The 18,867-nt window shown below is 40.8% G+C and overlaps 1 protein-coding gene across 2 annotated transcripts in view; it reads left to right on the top strand.

The window, feature by feature from the left end:
• Positions 1-18,867, top strand: part of GRID2 (glutamate ionotropic receptor delta type subunit 2) — a 1,570,293-nt gene that overhangs the window by 880,814 nt on the left and 670,612 nt on the right. For both annotated transcript variants that reach the window (XM_040418160.1, XM_040418161.1), the window contains one exon: positions 10,915-11,076. In XM_040418160.1, the coding sequence (XP_040274094.1) occupies positions 10,915-11,076 (162 nt within the window). The remainder of the gene's footprint in view (positions 1-10,914; positions 11,077-18,867) is intronic.

Raw genomic sequence — 18,867 nt, forward strand, 5'->3', positions numbered from 1 at the left:
GTGTGAAAATCATCATGAACCCATGCCTCATTTATTTTAACAAAAATTATTTTTGTACATTGGTGGAAGACACCTTTGTCCGTTTTAGTTTGACAACGCCAACTCTTTTGCTGACAACCCTCTCTGACATGACATTGGAGGGTGGACAAGACATTAAAAAGAGCACAAACTTTGCCATTTCCAGCCATTTGTCCAAATCTGCCTACCCAGAGGTCCAGGGAGCACAGTATGCACTAGAGAAAGGCCACAGTCTAGTTAGAACTGAACGTGGTTGTTAAGGCACTATGTCTCCATTTGCCAATTTGTGTCAGCCTGGTGTGGCACATGAAAAAACTGCTCCATTACGTTCATATGACTGAACTGGCTGCTGCTGCAGCTTCTTATGATTTTTGGTATTGGAGGCCGTGGGAGGTGGAAAACCCAGAATGGGGGCTGAGAGGAGCCTCCTGGTTAGACACACCGGTGGTAAGCTGCATACACAGTGTATCCTGGTAATAATCAGGTTGTTTTGGACGGCACTCCTAGCTGGGTTCCGGTGCTCAGCGGATGGATGGATGGTACACTGACCATCCATCGCACCAGACGTATTCCATATTCAGGCCGTGATCAAGGTCTCGGGATGAGACCGAAACGTTGGCCTTAGCCTATGTCGTCTATTTCTGGATGGAATAGTTAATAAATACAACTGTTTACTAAAATCGAGTGCCGCGGTCATATATCTTATATCCTGGTAATAAAGCAGTTTTTCCTCCCTTCTGGCAACATTAAAACATTCCCCTATTTTGCTTTGATTCAGAGGGTCTAAAATGGCTACCCAGTATTCATCAGATTGCTTCATACTAACCATATTCCTGTCAGTACATAAGCAAGCAAGCATACAACTTGCCATGCTCACCAGCATGCCCAACAATCCAGTTCAATAAGACCCTGACACCCACTGAGATGATTGGTCATCATGACCACTGTCTTCATCATCAGCCTTGTCCTTGTGCACAAGCAACAGCTCCTCCTCCAGTGGTATCTCTTCATCCTCATGCTCCTCCTTCACCTCCTCCTCCATTGGACTTTCTCCATGTGGCTCCGCAACAGCTACAGGGTAGCCAGCAAGAAGCAGAAGTTGTTTTTTGCACCATCCCTTGTTGCATCAGTGTGAGCATATGCTCTACAATAAATATCAGGGGATGACATTGTTCATGGTGTAGTTGTCCCTACTGACAAATCTGTCTTATCTATTTATTTGTCAATGTATGCATCTATTTATTTGTTTTATCGATTTCAATAAAGATACATTTTTTATATATTTTTGTATTATTTTTTTTGTATATTCTGAGTGTGTAGGTTTGTCCCATCTAGGAGCTATTCATTTCTGACACTTATGTTTTATTCGTGCTGTACAATAGTATTCCGGTTTTGTGTTTTATTGCTCATTGGTATTCTGCCAAATCTGGTGTCCTCTCTGACCTCAGTCCATTCTTAAGTCGCAAGGAACTCCCTCCAGGGCTTGCAGTCACAGAACAGTTTACCATTGCACCACTTGATCCACGATGTTCCAACCTACTGGAATTCCACCTTGAATGATTTAATCTTGCACCAGACTACTTCAGCAGGGAGTATGTGTTGTTTTTAGATCAGGCAGCGATTGCTCATCAGAGACATGTGTTGCATACTCAGGCCCTTCGAAGAGGCCACCAGATTTGTCATTAGGATGAACTGTGGCATGAATGATGTCATCTCTCTGATATTTATCTTAGAGCAGATGCTTTTATTAAAGCAACAATGGATGGCGGAAGAAAAACAGCTTCTTGCTGGCCTCCCTGTAGCTGTTGGGGACACATATGGAGAAAGTCTCATAGAGGAGGAAGTTGAAGAGGAGGAGCTACTACTGGAGGAGGAAGAGGAGGAAGAGGAGCAAGAGGAGTCTCTTGTGCATGAGGATGAGGCTGATAATGATGATGATGATGATGATGATGATGATGATACTGGCCATAACAACCAATTATCTTATTGGGGAGTAGAGCCAAAAAGAACTGGGTCCTCGGGCATGCTTTCTGGTGTTTCAAGTTGTATGTTTTTTTGCTTTTGTACTGGCAGGCGTATTATTAGCATGAAGCAATCTGATAATTACTGGATAGCCATCCTTTTAGACTCATGCTTCAAAGAAAAATGGGAGATGTTTTCTTGTTGCCAAAAAAGAAACCAAATTGCCTTATTACCATGATACACTGTACAGCTTGCCACAGCTTTCTATGAGAATGACTGCCATCTGCATGTCTCACAAGGAGGTCCCCCTCTGCCGCCTGCCATCTCACCCAACTCCAATCATCTCTGCTACCACAAGCATCAGAAGCCACAGCTGCAGCTGCAGCTGCAGCCAATTCAGTCTCGTGAACATGATGGAGCAGTTTTTTCATGTGCTGCACCAGGCTGGTGGAAATCAGCAAATGGAGACGTACCACTTGAATCACCAGGTTCATTGCTGCCTGGATTGTGGCCTTTCTCTGGTGTATACCCTGTGTACCTTGACCCCATGAACTTATCGGCAGGCAGACTGGAACAACTGCCTCAGTTTGCACCCCCTGTAATGTCTTGTCCAGCCTCCAGTGTCATATCAGAGAGGTGACATTGTCACACCCCAATGGACAAAGTTTTCCTCCTGACTGATTAATGCCATTGCTGATGATGGTTATTTATTTCTGGCGCCATCACGCTATTGCCTCTGTCTTCCTGCCTATCATCATGTTCCATACCTTATGGCTGCTGCTACTTCCACTGCCTCAACTACTACTCCCAGCTGCTAATTCCACTACTGTCAACTCCATTACCCTTATTGCTGTTACTTCTTGTGCTACTATTGCTTCCAGTTATTACTCCAACACACCTTATCCTTTCCACATTTGCTAAACTGCTGCTGCTACCAAATAAAAGGGATACTTTTTCAGACTTGTTCAACTTCAGAACAAGCCACTGTTTCTTCTGTCAATTAAATGTGTGTAAAATGTGTGTATAAATATGTTTTTTGGAGGTTTGTGTAGCCACTGTTTCTCATGAAGCCACAAGCCACTGTTTCTTATGACTTTAACACATACTATTCACAAAAAATTAGGGATATTTGACTTGTGGATGAACTCTTAGGATGAATCTAAAATGCATTCTAACTTTTATAGGTGAACTCAATGTGACCATTTCTAAACTTGTATTCAATGTTTCAGTATTTTTTGCACAACTTGTTCTCTAACAAGGAGCTTAACGGCAAAATTCACAACAGGTGTTTGAACCATGAATCACTCAATAAGTTTGCTGGTTCCATTACAATTGATATTTAAACAGTCCTCCTCATCATGCTGTTTACATTTTGACACCATAAGACCAAGACAACAACTAACAATTGATCAACAGTACCTGGTCATTGCGAGGCTTCAAGCAGAATGTTCTTAGACGAAAGTGGGACTGAGCTTAGAGTGTCACAGAGTATCATCAGCAGGTGGCAACATATAGATAGATATAGAAAGACAGGAAGGGTCACAGAAAGGCATAGAAGTGGACCAGTGGGCTCAGCGTGAATTGACTTTCATCAGGGAACAGCACGTTCCCTGATGAAAGTCAATTCACGCTGAGCAGAAATGATGGCTGCCAACAATGTTGGAGATGTCAAGAACAGCTCTATGCATTAGCCACTGTGGTGGTGGTGTTTCAGTGTAAGCAGGTGTTTCTAGTCAATACTGAACTCCCCTACACTTTGTGAATGGTACAGTGACAAGTCCATACTACTTGAATAACATCATTAATCCAGTCATTATGCCTCTGCATGAACAACACAGGCCTAATTTCATCTACATGGACGACAATGCATCAGCTCATCAAGGTCGCATCATTAGGTAACGGCTATTGGAGACCTGAATCCCATTGAAAACATGAGGGATCAGCTGTGTAGCTTTGTAGATGCTCTTAACTCTGTACCGCAGAACTTCGATTACTTAAGGGTTGCCCTTCAAGAAGAGTGGGATTCCATGCCTCAGCAGACAATAATTAGCATAAGACACCGTTGTCAAGCTGTAATTGAGGCCATATGACAAGTTATTGAGACATTGACATTTTTGTGGGGGTATATCCACCACTGTTGGCTTTTGTTTCAATAAATAGTTTGAGATGAGAAAATCACCATTTCATGGTTCTGCTTGCCCTACTTTCATGATATAATATCACTGTAGCGTGAACTTTTTCCATAAATTTTACCTGAAAGCCAAATATCCCGACTTTTTTGTGAGTAGTGTAAGTTTAAATAGGGGCAGGGCTTTGCTTTGACAATGCATAATTTTTAGATGCTTGGTCTCAAAAAGCCACAACTTTTTTCCTTATAACACCGTGTGTGTGTTTAAACACTATTTTAATATTAAAAAGCATCACAAATGTGCTCCTGACAGCTCTCCAAGCAAATCACTGTACATTGTATATGCTTGGTATTGCAGCTTAGCACAATTGACTTGAATGGGGCTGAGCTACAACTACCATAGGATATGTAACCAATGTCCGGTGATGCCACATGGCCTAGGAAGAGTCCGTGGTGCTCATGGAGTGCCGGTCCATTATAACAGCAGTCTAACATGGGTGGACCCTCTCTGATGTGATATTGATGACCTATCCAGGAATAGGTCGTCAATATAAATTCCCGGATAACCCCTTTAAGGAGCCTAAAAGCGGTAGGGGAAGAGGAGAAAGAGCAAAAGCTCTAAAAAGAAAAAAGAAAGAACAACAAGATATTTAAAAAAAATCAGAGTCCTAAGAGACTTCAGAGTGTCATATACCAATTTTCAGGCCAAATAGAGCACTTTTGATTTGTGAGGAATCGATGCATAAAAAAATCAGGCACAAATCAAATTTCAAGAAGTTCTCTCATCTCTAGTCTGGAAATAATTTCATGCCTCATGGGAAAGTTGGAGGAAAATACTCCTCTGATTTCAATAACTAACTTTATTTTTTCCTAGTGGAGTTATAGACATGTTTTATTTGCATGCAGCTTGGTATAAGCAAGGTGCCAGAAAAATAAGATTTCTTTGTCTATTAAAATACACTGCTCAAAAAAATAAAGGGAACACTTAAACAACACAATGTAACTCCAAGTCAATCACACTTCTGTGAAATCAAACTGTCCACTTAGGAAGCAACACTGAGTGACAATCAATTTCACATGCTGTTGTGCAAATGGGATAGACATCAGGTGGAAATTATAGGCAATTAGCAAGACACCCCCAATAAAGGAGTGGTTCTGCAGGTGGTGACCTGACCACTTCTCAGTTCCTATGCTTCCTGGCTGATGTTTTGGTCACTTTTGAATGCTGCCAGTGCTTTCACTCTAGTGGTAGCGTGAGACGGAGTCTACAACCCACACAAGTGGCTCAGGTAGTGCAGCTTATCCAGGATGGCACATCAATGCGAGCTGTGGCAAGAAGGTTTGCTGTGTCTGTCAGCGTAGTGTCCAGAGCATGGAGGCGCTACCAGGAGACAGGCCAGTACATCAGGAGACGTGGAGGAGGCCGTAGGAGGGCAACAACCCAGCAGCAGGACCGCTACCTCCACCTTTGTGCAAGGAGGAACAGGAGAAGCACTGCCAGAGCCCTGCAAAATGACCTCCAGCAGGCCACAAATGTGCATGTGTCTGCTCAAACTGTCAGAAACAGACTCCATGAGGGTGATATGAGGGCCCGACGTCCACAGATGGGGGTTGTGCTTACAGCCCAACACCGTGCAGGACGTTTGGCATTTGCCAGAAAACACCAAGATTGGCAAATTCGCCACTGACGCCCTGTGCTCTTCACAGATGAAAGCAGGTTCACACTGAGCACATGTGACAGACGTCACAGAGTTTGGAGACGCCGTGGAGAACGTTCTGCTGCCTGCAACATCCTCTAGCATGACCGGTTTGGCATTAGGTCAGTAATGGTGTGGGGTGGCAATTCTTTGGAGGGCCGCACAGCCCTCCATGTGCTCGCCAGAGGTAGCCTGACTGCCATTAGGTACCGAGATGAGATCCTCAGACCCTTTGTGAGACCATATGCTGGTGCGGTTGGCCCTGGGTTCCTCCTAATGCAAGACAATGCTAGACCTCATGTGGCTGGAGTGTGTCAGCAGTTCCTGGAAGACGAAGGCATTGATGCTATGGACTGGCCCGCCCGTTCCCCAGACCTGAATCCAATTGAGCACATCTGGGACATCACGTCTCGCTCTATCCACCAACGTCACGTTGCACCACAGACTGTCCAGGAGTTGGCAGATGCTTTAGTCCAGGTCTGGGAGGAGATCCCTCAGAAGACCATCCGCCACCTCATCAGGAGCATGCACAGGCGTTGTAGGGAGGTCATACAGGCACGTGGAGGCCACACACACTACTGAGCCTCATTTTGACTTGTTTTAAGGACATTACATCAAAGTTGGATCAGCCTGTAGTGTGTTTTTCCACTTTAATTTTGAGGGTGACTGCAAATCCAGACCTCCATGGGTTAAAAAATTTGATTTCCATTAATTTTTTTTGTTTGATTTTGTTGTCAGCACATTCAACTATGTAAAGAACAAAGTATTTCAGAAGAATATTTAATTAATATAGATCTAGAATGTGTTATTTTTGTGTTCCCTTTATTTTTTTGAGCAGTGTATATTAAGAAATTAATTATCACAGAACTATTAAAGGGTCTGTCTCATCTCGCAGTTAGTAAAGCGAGATGAGACACAGTTCCGACCACCTCCAGGCAGGTAAACAGCAAAGTGGTCAGAATTGTGTCTCATCTTGCCTTAGTAACGGTGAGATGAGACAACCCCTCTAATGTACACATGGGTGGACATTCATTAAAGAGTAGGATTTTGATTGTTGCTGCTGTTATTATTATTACTGTTAAAAATTTTCTTTTTATCATTTTGGTAATTATATTAATTTGATTAGATTTTAGTAGTTGCATTCTGCACTTTGAATATGAAGTTTGTCTTCTAGCAGTTTAATAAGGTATTTGTGTTTGGCCTCTGCCCTTTGGCTTCATATTAGAAATATAAACAAGAGAAATTGTTGTGCTAGATCACTCACCTGTACAGCGGTAGTCAGCACAATTTTCATTTTTTGTGGTTTCATATTTGAGAAAGCTTGCATAACAAAATGAAAGGGTCAATTATTCCCAGATGTACTGCAAATAAAGAGAGATATGGAGCAGAACAGTTCAGAATTAATAGTCTATCTCTTGAACAATGAAAGGTTTAATGAACCCACTTCTTCTTATAATACATTAAATAGGCTAGTTCATTCCTGGTGAGAGATATAATAGTTATAAATCAGTTCGACACATTCTTTAAAAAAAAAAGTCATATACCCATAAATGTCATTGAAAGAATAAAGGTGACAAGGTGCTTTCATTTACATACATAAAGCAAAAAAGTCAGAAAACTAACATTCAAAGTCTTGAACATACCAGTGACCAAAGAAAGTCACTTTGCTAGAATATTTTATATCTCACTATATGATATCACATCCAATTTCCCAAGATTAAAATCTTGAATGGCAATGCCACCTGAATTTATCTCATATTAATGTCATCTCCTCCATTTCCTCTAGGATGTCTTTACATTTTACAGAAGTAAAACAAGCCTATTTCCTAATTCTTCTAAGGAGTTTGTCATGAACAGACCCCTGTTAACCACCTAACTGTTTTCAGTTAGGTCCAGCTCCAGAAGTGGGAAAAGTAGCTAACTGGAGAGGGAGGGCTGCTTTAGATGCTGCTATCGCCTTAATGGTAGCAGCTAGAAACATGCAACTGGTCTTGTTTGAAAGCTGACAGTCCAGGCTTTCATACAAGAGCATGTCAGCTAAAGTACAAGCAATAGAAATTGAGGGTATAAGAGTGGGTAAAACCTGTTTTTACTCTTACTTTCAGCTATATTCACTTCATCCCAATTTCCATCAGTGATATCTTCCCCTGTACTGGACATATTGCTGTCATTCTGGTATTTTCTGAAAGCTTGGAATGTCAGCTTTAAAATATGTTTTTAGCTGCTACCCTTTAGGAGATAACAGCATCTAAAGCAGCCCTCCTCCCTCCAGTTTTCTACTTTCCCACGGCTGGAGCTGGACTGGTTGAGAAACTGTTAGGGGGTTAAGGGCATTTGTGGGATACCCAAAACAAATGTTAATGCATTGTACGTACTTGTCAGTCCCCTAAATTCCAAATGCACTGCTGTTGAGACAGCATATCACAGCACTATAGCACCATAGCCTCCATTGCAGATTCCATGACTTTTAACATGAAAAATAGCACTGTACAAAGCGCTATTTTCAGATAAAATTGACGAACATCTTGGCACCAATACAGGTAAATGGCACCACATGGTTTTCTTTTGTAACAAAAACCATTGTGCAGTTGTAAACACAGTCAAATTTGTACAAACTCCCAAGTTCCTCTGACTGAAGAAGAGCTACCGTAATTTCTTAATCTTTCATTTGAGTCCAAATGCATGGAATGGGTCACCCAATTCAATTTGTTTCCAAATAGATTTGACCCTAATCGCAAGTGCCAAAATTACCTGGAAAACATTCTCTCTCTCTCTCTTAGTTTACTCTCTATCGCTTTGTATCTATTATTAACCTTCTAGATCCCACTTTTCATTTTTATAACTTGCTTTTATCTCAGACCGATACGACTCACTGGTGCTCTGCTGGCCTCTGAACTTTGTTGGCATGCAGCTCATTTCAGGATTATTCCCTCAGTAAGGCTAGATTCACAATTGTGTTAAATGGGTCTAGCTGACTGTAATCATAAGTGCCAGTTTTTTGCTGGACAGAAACTGCGACGTGCAATGGCATTTGTCTGAAAGCTGGCATTGGGCTATTAAGCAGCCCAATCCCCACTTGATCCCTTGATAGTCAATGGGGTCTGGTGGTGAATGGCAGTATCTAGCTAGGCTGAATCTGGTTAACTCCAGTGGGAAGTATAGCCTGCCAGAGATGTTTAATACAAGTGTGAACCTACCCTCGCCTCAACACAAGTTTTCTCACAAGAGATAATGGTTGCCTCACATAACTGCAGACTAAGTATGATTGTCTAAGCAGATTAGCAAGCTGGAACATCAATAATAGACAATGGTTGACAATGGTGGAAAGTGAGATGCAATAGAAGTAATTGGAATCAAAGCAAAGGGTCTTCGGGTACCTGAAAAATATACACTTTACTCCATCCTACAACCTCTGTTTTATTACAATTGCCAACTGCATACTGTGCCTATCTAGGGCCACAGTGCCCACAAACAAAGCGCTAATAGGGGTAATTAACCCTTTTGCAATGTCTTTTTCAGGGCTCCAGCCCTTTTCCTTTCTTCTACCTTGTGCACCCAGTTCTCTGAAGAAGGCAAATAGCCGAAAACTTTCACTAATCTTAAACTGGGTATCCGCTTGTCTAATAAACGTAACACTTAAAGCAATCCGGTGGAGTACACAAGTTTTATTTTAACCACTGCTACTCAGCTTGGGAACCATCTCCTGCTACCCGCAAATATACCTTATTGGAATGTCACCTAAACTTCTATAAAATTGCCCTGCAAAGTGGCACATATGTGGGGAACTGTGGCACCGATTATGCATTCAAAACTTAAAGGGGCTATCCCATTAAATATATTCTACACTTTTCAAATCAGCACCTGGATCTGAATACTTTTGTAATTGCATGTAATTAAAAATTTAGTATAGCTGCTAACTTCAATAAAATCTATATGAATAGCACCACCTGCTGTTTGTTCATTTCCTTATTTCTCTGTCCTCTCACATGGCTGAGATGGATGCACATACATAGTTCCAGCCTTCAAATGCCACCAGCCAGATGTACTGTGAGAAGTACACACAACTGAGAAAGGCCCCTTCCCCCTAAAGGAGCTGCCAGCCTGAAATAAATCTAGCATAGCAATTGGAGCAATGAATGAAGAGATTTCTAGATGCATGTCAGGTACAGGACTGGTACTAGCTTTCTTAAAAAGAGAATATCATGGTGAATCGGATATAATGACTGATTTTCATTGATGCTCTTTACATTAATCATCAGATAATATTTTTAAACCAGCAATGTGGCCCTTTCATGATTAGAAAATGGTTCTACCTGTTTAGCCAAAACTTCTCAAAATGTCCAGATTCAGTCAAGCCCAAATGCCCTTATCGGTTACCACCGGAGGAATAGGGTGTGTGTGTGTGTGTCTATGGCCTTGTGCAAATTTTTTGTGTGGCATGATGCACGATTTTGATGCACGGGTGTAGAAAGTCACAAAAAAAAAGGATAGGACTATTCCAAGAGGCAGCAGCCTGGTGGGTCCCCTGCACTGAAGACCAGGTTCCTGTATAGGAGTTAAAGGGTGAAAACCAGGGGACTACCAGGATAATGCCCAAAGCCATACTGGTTGGTTGGCATAGTCTACCTCGACTGTCTGAAATTATCTATCTATCTATATTATAGATAGAAATGACAGTTTATAAGTATTCTATATTACACCTATGCTATGAGAACTTAGCTGATATATCGGTATTTCAAATATTAGGTGTATTTTTTATGGATAGAGATATATACCATACTCAGAAACAGCAGGTGGAACAACATAATCTCTCCAAGGAAATATGCCATTTGTTGTTTTTGAAGCTACATCTTCTCTTTTATAGCAATTATAAAAGTCAATAGAAAATGAAGCCTTTGATAACACATGGTGAGTAAGCTCTCCATCATAAATGACAAAGCTTCATGTGATTAATTCAGGAAGAAACATTGTACAATCTATCATATCAGAAATGTAGTTGCAGAGCAATGAGTTCATAAGTAGGCAAAGCAAATATGTTATGATTTTTACTTAGGTCTGTCAGCTGTCTTGAAAAAATGAGGCCAATGATCAATATCTAATCCTTTACAGATCACCAACCTGTATATCTATGATACAGTGCTCTTGATGGCTAATGCCTTTCACAAGAAGCTGGAAGATCGAAAGTGGCATAGCATGGCCAGTCTCACCTGCATCAAGAAGAACTCAAAGCCTTGGCAAGGAGGTCGATCTATGTTGGAAACTGTCAGAAAGGTAACTTTTACTCCATCTTTAATCTTCATTATTTTCCAATGATAGGAAAAATGATGCTGGATAAGGTACCTAAATTTATATGCACATTACTCTTACTAATAGCTGTGCCTGTCAAGAGACCCATAAGATTAGTTTAGATGACAAATTTGCCAACTTACATTCTTCCAGAGAACTTTGACTGCCTGATGCAAAGTTTTTAATTCAAAAGCAGCCATTTTGCGAAATGTCTCACTCTTATGACTATGTCTATCTATCTATCTATCTATCTATCTATCTATCTATCTATCTATCTATCTATCTATCTATCTATCTATCTATCTATCTCTATCTATCCATCTCATATCTATCTATCCATCTCATATCTATCTATCTATCTATCTATCTATCTATCTATCTCTCTCTCTATCTATCCATCTCATATCTATCTATCCATCTCATATCTATCTATCTATCTATCTATCTATCTCTCTATCTATCCATCTCATATCTATCTATCTATCTATCTATCTATCAACACATAAACCAACATTATTCCTATAAAATTAAAAAATATCTCAATGCCCCAGTAAGTAATGGGTGAGGGAGTATATCTTTTAGGCTAGGTCTAGAACATGGCCGCCATCTTGAAAGCAAGGGAAAAATCTTGGACCAAGGGCAAATTTTAAGGCAATCAGGGTAAGTCAAAAGTCAAAGGTAATGTGTCACGAAAAACTTTTTCTGCCAGTAGAAATTATATAGTCACACATAACTTGATTTTCTAATCTGTTTTAATTTTCTGATTACAGATTTATTTATTATATTTTCTGAACATGATTATGAGGCAGTTGCCTGAGCTGTTAACAGCATTGATATCACCTTTTGTTAATGGTGGATCAAGTGTTATCAATATATAGGTGATATCTGTTATTCTAATCATGCCTATAATGATCAGTAGATAACTATAGTAAAGTTATTTTCATAATCTCCAAGAAGTGGCGCTTATTATTAGACTAATTGATAAGGATTATTTTTTTTTATTGATTTTTTAATATACATATTGACATGGAAAATTAAAAATTACCAATAAAAATATTTTAAAATATGTTAACCCCTTCAGGACCCTTCCATTTTTCACCTTAAGGACCTGGCCGTTTTTTGTCACTTTATATGGTAATAACTTTGGAACGCTTTTACTTATCCAAGCCATTCTGAGATTGTTTTCTTGCGACACATTGTACTTCATGATAGTGGTAATTTAAAGTCAAAATTTTTCATTTTTATGTTTTAAAAAATTCAAAATTTACCAAAAATTAGAAAAATTCACAACTTTCCAAATTTCAATTTCTTTGCTCTTAAAACAGATAGTTTTAAAATAATGTTTTTGGCAAGGCTCTTGATTGCACAGGCTTGGTTTTCATCTAATGCTCCAAATATAGATACATGGTTAAATCGTGTTAATAAGATTGAAAGGTATGGAAAAATTTTATATAAACAAAGAAATGCTAAGGATAAATTGCTTAAGATATGTGGAGAATGGAAATTCTAACTTTTCCTGCCTTAACTTTCTTATTATTCCCATTCTGTCCTTTTTGTTGTTGTTGGGGGGATGGGATATGCATCGCAAAGGGGGGTGGGGGGGTCACGAGGGTAGGGGGGTTAAGGTTTAAAAAAAAAGAAAAATGGAAATAATAATTTTTATGTTTTATTTTGTATGGAAATATTATTGTTTAATACATTTTTGTAAAAAAGTAAAAAAAATATAGTGATACCTCATATAATAGTTATTACTTTACATTTCTCATAAATCTATTTTATGTTTGGATTATTTTGCGAATGCCATTTTATTTTTGGGGGACATTAGAAGGCTTAGAAGTTTAGAAGCAAATCTTGAAATTTTTCAGGACCAGTTCAGGTCTAAAGTCTCTTTGTGGGGCTTACATAATAGAAACCACCCATAAATGACCCCATTTTAGAAACTATACCCCTCAAGGTATTCAAAACTTATTTTACAAACTTTGTTAACCCTTTAGGTGTTCCACAAGAAATAAAGGAATATGTAGATGAAATTTCAGAATTTCACTTTTTTGGCAGATTTTCTATTTTAATGATTTTTTTTTTCCAGTAACAAAGCAAGAGTTAACAGCCAAACAAAACGCAATATTTATTACCCTGATTCTGTAGTTTACAGAAACACACCAATTGTGATCGTAAAATGCTGTACGGGCACACGGCAGGGCGCAGAAGCAAAGAAGCGACATGTGGTTTTCGAGACCAGATGTCACTGAGATAATTTTAAGTTGCCTTGTCACATTTGAAGACCCGCTGATGCACCCCTAGAGTAAAAAAATTCAAAAAGTGACCCCATTTCAGAAACTACGGGATAAGGTGGAAGTTTTGTTGGTACTGTTTTAGGGTACTTTTTGGTTACTATGTACTACATTTTTTGTGAGGCAAAGTAAAAAACAAAAAGCTGTTTTGGCACTTTTTTCTTTTTTGTAATTTACAATGTTCATCTGACAGGTTAGATCATGTGCTATTTTTATAGAGCAGGCTGTTACAGAAGAGACAATACCAAATATGATAACTTTTTTTGTTGTTTGTTTCAGTTTTACATTATAAAGCATTTTTGAAAGCCATGTTTTTTTTATTTTTTGGGTGACTGTCTTAGCTAGTGTCTAATTTTTTGCGTGATGAGATGACGGTTTAATGGGTACTACTTTAGGGTGCGTATGACTTTTTGATCTCTTTGTATTACACTTTTTGTGATGTAAGGTGACAAAAAATTGCTTTTTTGACACTTTTTTTAACCTTTTTTTTAACCTCAGGGGTTAGGTCATGTGATATTTCAATATACCTGGCTGTTACGGACACGGCAGGACCTAATATGTCTACTTTTTTCACTTTTAACACAATAAAAATGTTTTATTGTCTTCATATTCTGAGAGCCATAGTTTTTTAATTGTATTATCTAGAGTCTCATTTTTTGCGTGATGAGGTGACGGTTTGATTAGTACTGTTTTGGGGGGTATACGCCTTTTTGATCACGTTTTGTTGAACTTTTTGTTGTGTAAGGTGTCAATTTTTTTTTTGTTTTAGCACAGTTTTTATTTTTTCTACGGCATTCAGGTGAGGGGGTGGATCATGTAATATTTTTATAGAGCCACTTGTTACGGAAGCGGCAATATCCAATATATCTATTTTTTTTTTATTTTTTTACAATAATGTGTGTTATTTTTTATTTTTTTACTTAAAACTTTCTTTTTTTATTATGAAAAACACCTTTATTAACTTTTTCTTTTACTTTTTATTTTTGTCCCACTCTGGGGCTTAAACCTCTGCAGTCTGACCCCCTCTGCAATGCATTACAATACATCATTTATTGTAATGCATTGCCTTTCAGCCTTTACACTGACAGCCTGCCTGTAAGACCCAGCCTAAGGGGTTGGATCTCACAGGCTTCCGTAGAAGGCAAGCTTTGATGCCTATGGAAGGATTTGGGCTGCCTTTTTTGCCATCGGGACCCGACAATGCAGCTTGGGGACCTTATGGAGATGCGGAGGGCAGCCGTACCCTCTGCAAACCCTCTGCATTCCGCGGTCTGCTTTGATCGCGGCATACAAGGGGTTAATACATCGGCATCGGTGACTGCCAGGGCCCGGCTGTCAGTGAGACCGGTAGCGAGTGTCCAACAAGGTAGAGAGCCAGAAGTCTTCCCCAAGCAAGTGAGCATGCAGCGGGCCATTTGAGCAAGTGACTCAGAAGGACTCCCTGCCTTCATCTCCACTGCATACTGCCACCGTGTGTCTGGGTCTTCTGTCTCATCTTCCTCATCGCCCTGTAGCTCCTCTGGCTGCTCCTGCTCCTCCTCTCCTGTCACCTGTGTAGCAAAACCACCCATTTTGCTAGACAATGCTTGTGCTGCAATGTCCACCTCCTCCAGTTCAGCCCCCAAAGGGCTTATATGGCCGTAAGATCTAGGCGTCACGTCTCCAGTCCCCTGACCAGCCATATGTCGCAGCATCTGTTCCAGAACATGAAGCTGTGGAATGACGTTGTTCATCCCGTAGTCCTTGCGACTGACAAATAATGTAGTATCCTCAAAGGGCTTGAGCAAACAGCAGGTGTCATGCATGAGCTGCCACTGGTTGACATCGAAGTTACACAGGGGAGCTCTCCTGTCTGCTTGGATCATTAGGAAATCGTTGATGGCCTTTCTCTGTTCGTACAGTCGGTCCAACATGTGAAAGGTGGAATTGCAATGGGTGGAAACATTGCATATCAGCCTATGTTGGGGGATGCTGTTCTGCTGCTGCAGCTCAAGGAGGGTGTGCTTTGCGGTGTACGAGTGGCTGAAGTGCATGCAAAGTTTCCTGCCCATAGTTAGGATGTCTTGCAGATGGGTGGAAGACTTCAGGAAACCTCTTCACAGCCAGATTGAACACATGTGCCATGCAGGGCACATGGCTCGGCCCTCCTTGATGCAGCGCCGGCACAATGTTCTTTCCGTTATCGGTCACATTTAGCTTCTGCACCATTGGATGAGTGCACGCATACTGTTGTCTCTTGGAAATAGCTTCGGTGATTGATTGCAGACGGAATGACTGACGAGGAGTAGGAGGAGGGGCAGGAGCATCAGGACCGGCAGATGATGGGAAGGGCCAGACAGCTAACTTCGGCTGAGGTGGTGGAGCCTTGACTGCCAGTGGGTGATACAGCGGTTGCTGGGGCAGGCTGGACCACCACATCGGAGCCACGGTTGTTCCAGGCCACTTTATGGAGGCACTGCATATGTCGGCGTAGGGCCATAGTGCCAACATTGGCACCCTGGCCATGCTTCACCTTCTGCCCACAGATTCTACATATGGCCACATTCACATCCTCCGGCGGCTTAAAAAAAAAACTGCCACACCGCCGAGTAGGTGATTTTACCCTCAACACTACGCTGCCTCCTTGGGCCCCTGCACCACTACTTTACAGGCAAGTAGGCTCCCGTGAAGTGGGTGGTCTACCCCGGGCGCATTTGGCTCCCAACCTCCCACAGCTGCCACCCTGCTGACTCCTGGCAACGCTAGCGACTTGCTGGCTCTGCTGCTGGCTCACAGGCAATTTTCCCGATGATGATGAAGCCCCTTCATCACCCGGCTCCCAAGTACGATCAGCTACATCATTATCATCGAGTAATGAATGCACGTCACTGATGTCCTTCTCAAAAGTCTCTGGGTCAGGAGCCTGACCGCTCTCAACACCAGCTCCTATGCCACTCTCCTCATCACTACTTGCCCGCCTAGCGGTGGAAGTGGCGACTGTCTCCTCCACATCTTGGCTGGGCAGTAACTGCCGACTATCCTATAGTAGATCTTCCTCGCTGAAAAGTGGAGTAGAGCCTACAGCATATAATATTTTTTTGCGGTGAAAGAATAGAAAAGGACAGAGGCAGGTTGAGGACAGGTGAGGGCACAGGGCCTGCTCCCGGGCCATGCCAACTAAGGGTTGTGTCTGACCAACCCACTGACTCATGACTGGGGGTGTCTGATATAAGTTGCAACAAAGTCCAAGATCGAGTCAACCAATCAAGAACCGCTGGGTTGTTGGTCATGACACGACCGCTAGCTGACACTGGGAGCTCAGGCCTCTCAAAGTGACCCCTGCTGCCACGGCCCCTTACTCTGCTGCGACCTCTGCCTGCGCCAAAAATATTTAGGCCTCTTCCACTCCCCTGTGCAGGGCCTGGCACTTCTCTGCCTGGCATACTGTTAGATCAAATAACCAAATGTTAAAATAAATATTTTTCTTTTGCCACTAATACACAGCAAACAGGGCTTTAAAATATATCACTGCACCCCTGAATGGCAATTAGGCCTAAATTTTTTTACATTTTTACAGAAAAGGCTTTTCAACAGATAAGTACAACCTTAAACGCCAAATATATTAGTATTTTGACAGCAATACACATCAATCTGGGCTGTAAAATATCTCACTGCACCGCTGAACGGCAAATAGGCCCATTTTTTAAAATATTTTTACAGAAAAGGCTTTTCAACAGATAAGTACAACCTTAAACAGCAAATATATTTGTATTTCGCCAGTAATACACGGCAAACTGGGCTGTAAAATATCTCACCGCACTGCTGAACGGCAATTAGGCCCTAATTGTTTTCTATTTTTACACGAAAGGCTTTTCAACAGATAAGTACAACTATGAACGGCAAATATATTGGTATTTTGCCAGTAATACATGGCAAGCTGGACTATAAAATATCTCACTCAACCGCTGAAAGGCAATTAGGCCCAAATTTATTTCAATTTTTACACAAAATGCTTTTCAACAGATAAGTGCAACGATGAATGGCGAATATATTTATATTTCGCCACAAATACACAGCAAACTAGGCTGTAAAATATCTCACTCAACTGCTGAATGGCAATTAGGCCCAATTTTTTTTAGATTTTTACACAAAAGCCTTTTCAGCAGATATGAACAACTATGAACGGCGAATATATTTGTATTTCGCCAATAAACTGCGCTGTAAAATATCTCACTCGACCGCCGAACGGCAATTTAGCCCTAATTTTTTTATATTTTTACACAAAAGGTTTTTCAACAGATAAGTACAACTATGAACGGCGAATATATTTGTATTTTGCCACTAATAAACGGCAAAGTGGGCTGTAAAATATCTCACTGCACCGCTGAGCGGTAAAGATATTTTTCCTTTTTTCACTAATACACGCAAATAAGGGCTTTAAAACAGATAACTGCACCGCTAGGCGGCAAAGATATTTTTTCTTTTTCCACTAATACAACAAAAAATTGGCTTTGAAACAGATAACAGCACCGCTAGGTGGCAAATATATTTTTCCTTTTTTCACTAATACACAAAAAAAGGTCTTTAAAACAGATAACTGCACCACTAGGCGGCAAAGATATTTTTCCTTTTTCCACTAATACACGCAAAAATGGGTTTTAAAACAGATAAGTACACCGCTGTGCGTCAAATATATTTTACTTTTGCCACTAATACATGACAAAAAGGGCTATAATTTACGCACTTCACCACACAATGGCTAATAAGCCTTTTCTTTCCCATTAATAAAAGCAAAAAATGCTTTAGAACATATAACTGCACCGCACAAGGGCAAATAAGACATAGAAATATTTCCTTGTAATAAACCCTGTTAATGCCTGTATCAAGAAGCACTTGTACCCCAATAACAAGAACAGTTTGCTGGAATTACAGAGCTAAATTATGGCAATTTGTATCGCCAGTCAGTGCAGCAAATTGTAATCTGATTGTTCCTATTACCCAGGCTGTCGCCTCCCCGACTGAACCCTGTTCAACAGAAATACAGTGGAATGATTCCTCCCTATCCTTTCCCTACACCTTTAACAATCTTTCCCTGCACTTGTAAATAGTTTTTTTGCACAATGACGATTTTTCCATCACTGTCCCTAGCGCCTACAGACGTCTCTCCCTGCTCTAAGTACGCTGGTGAAGGAAAGAATCTAAGATAGCTGCCGTATTTTTATGGCTGTGACAACACAGGGCTGGCTGCTGATTGGCTGCATGCATGTCAGTATGGGTGACTTCTTTTCTCCATGTCCTCACACGTGCAGCAGCCATTTAAAAAAAAAATATGCAATTCGTTACCACGAAGAGAGAGGAAATTCGCATTTGGTGCAAATCAAATTTTTCCTGAAATTCGTAACAAATTCTACTAATTTCGATTTGCTTATCTCTACTATTAATAGTGAAGGATTGGGCAAGCCCTGTAATGTCTATATATATACAACAGAAAGATCCACTAAACACC

The sequence above is a fragment of the Bufo bufo genome, chromosome 2, assembly GCF_905171765.1.
Source record: "Bufo bufo chromosome 2, aBufBuf1.1, whole genome shotgun sequence".
Lineage (NCBI taxonomy): Eukaryota > Metazoa > Chordata > Amphibia > Anura > Bufonidae > Bufo > Bufo bufo.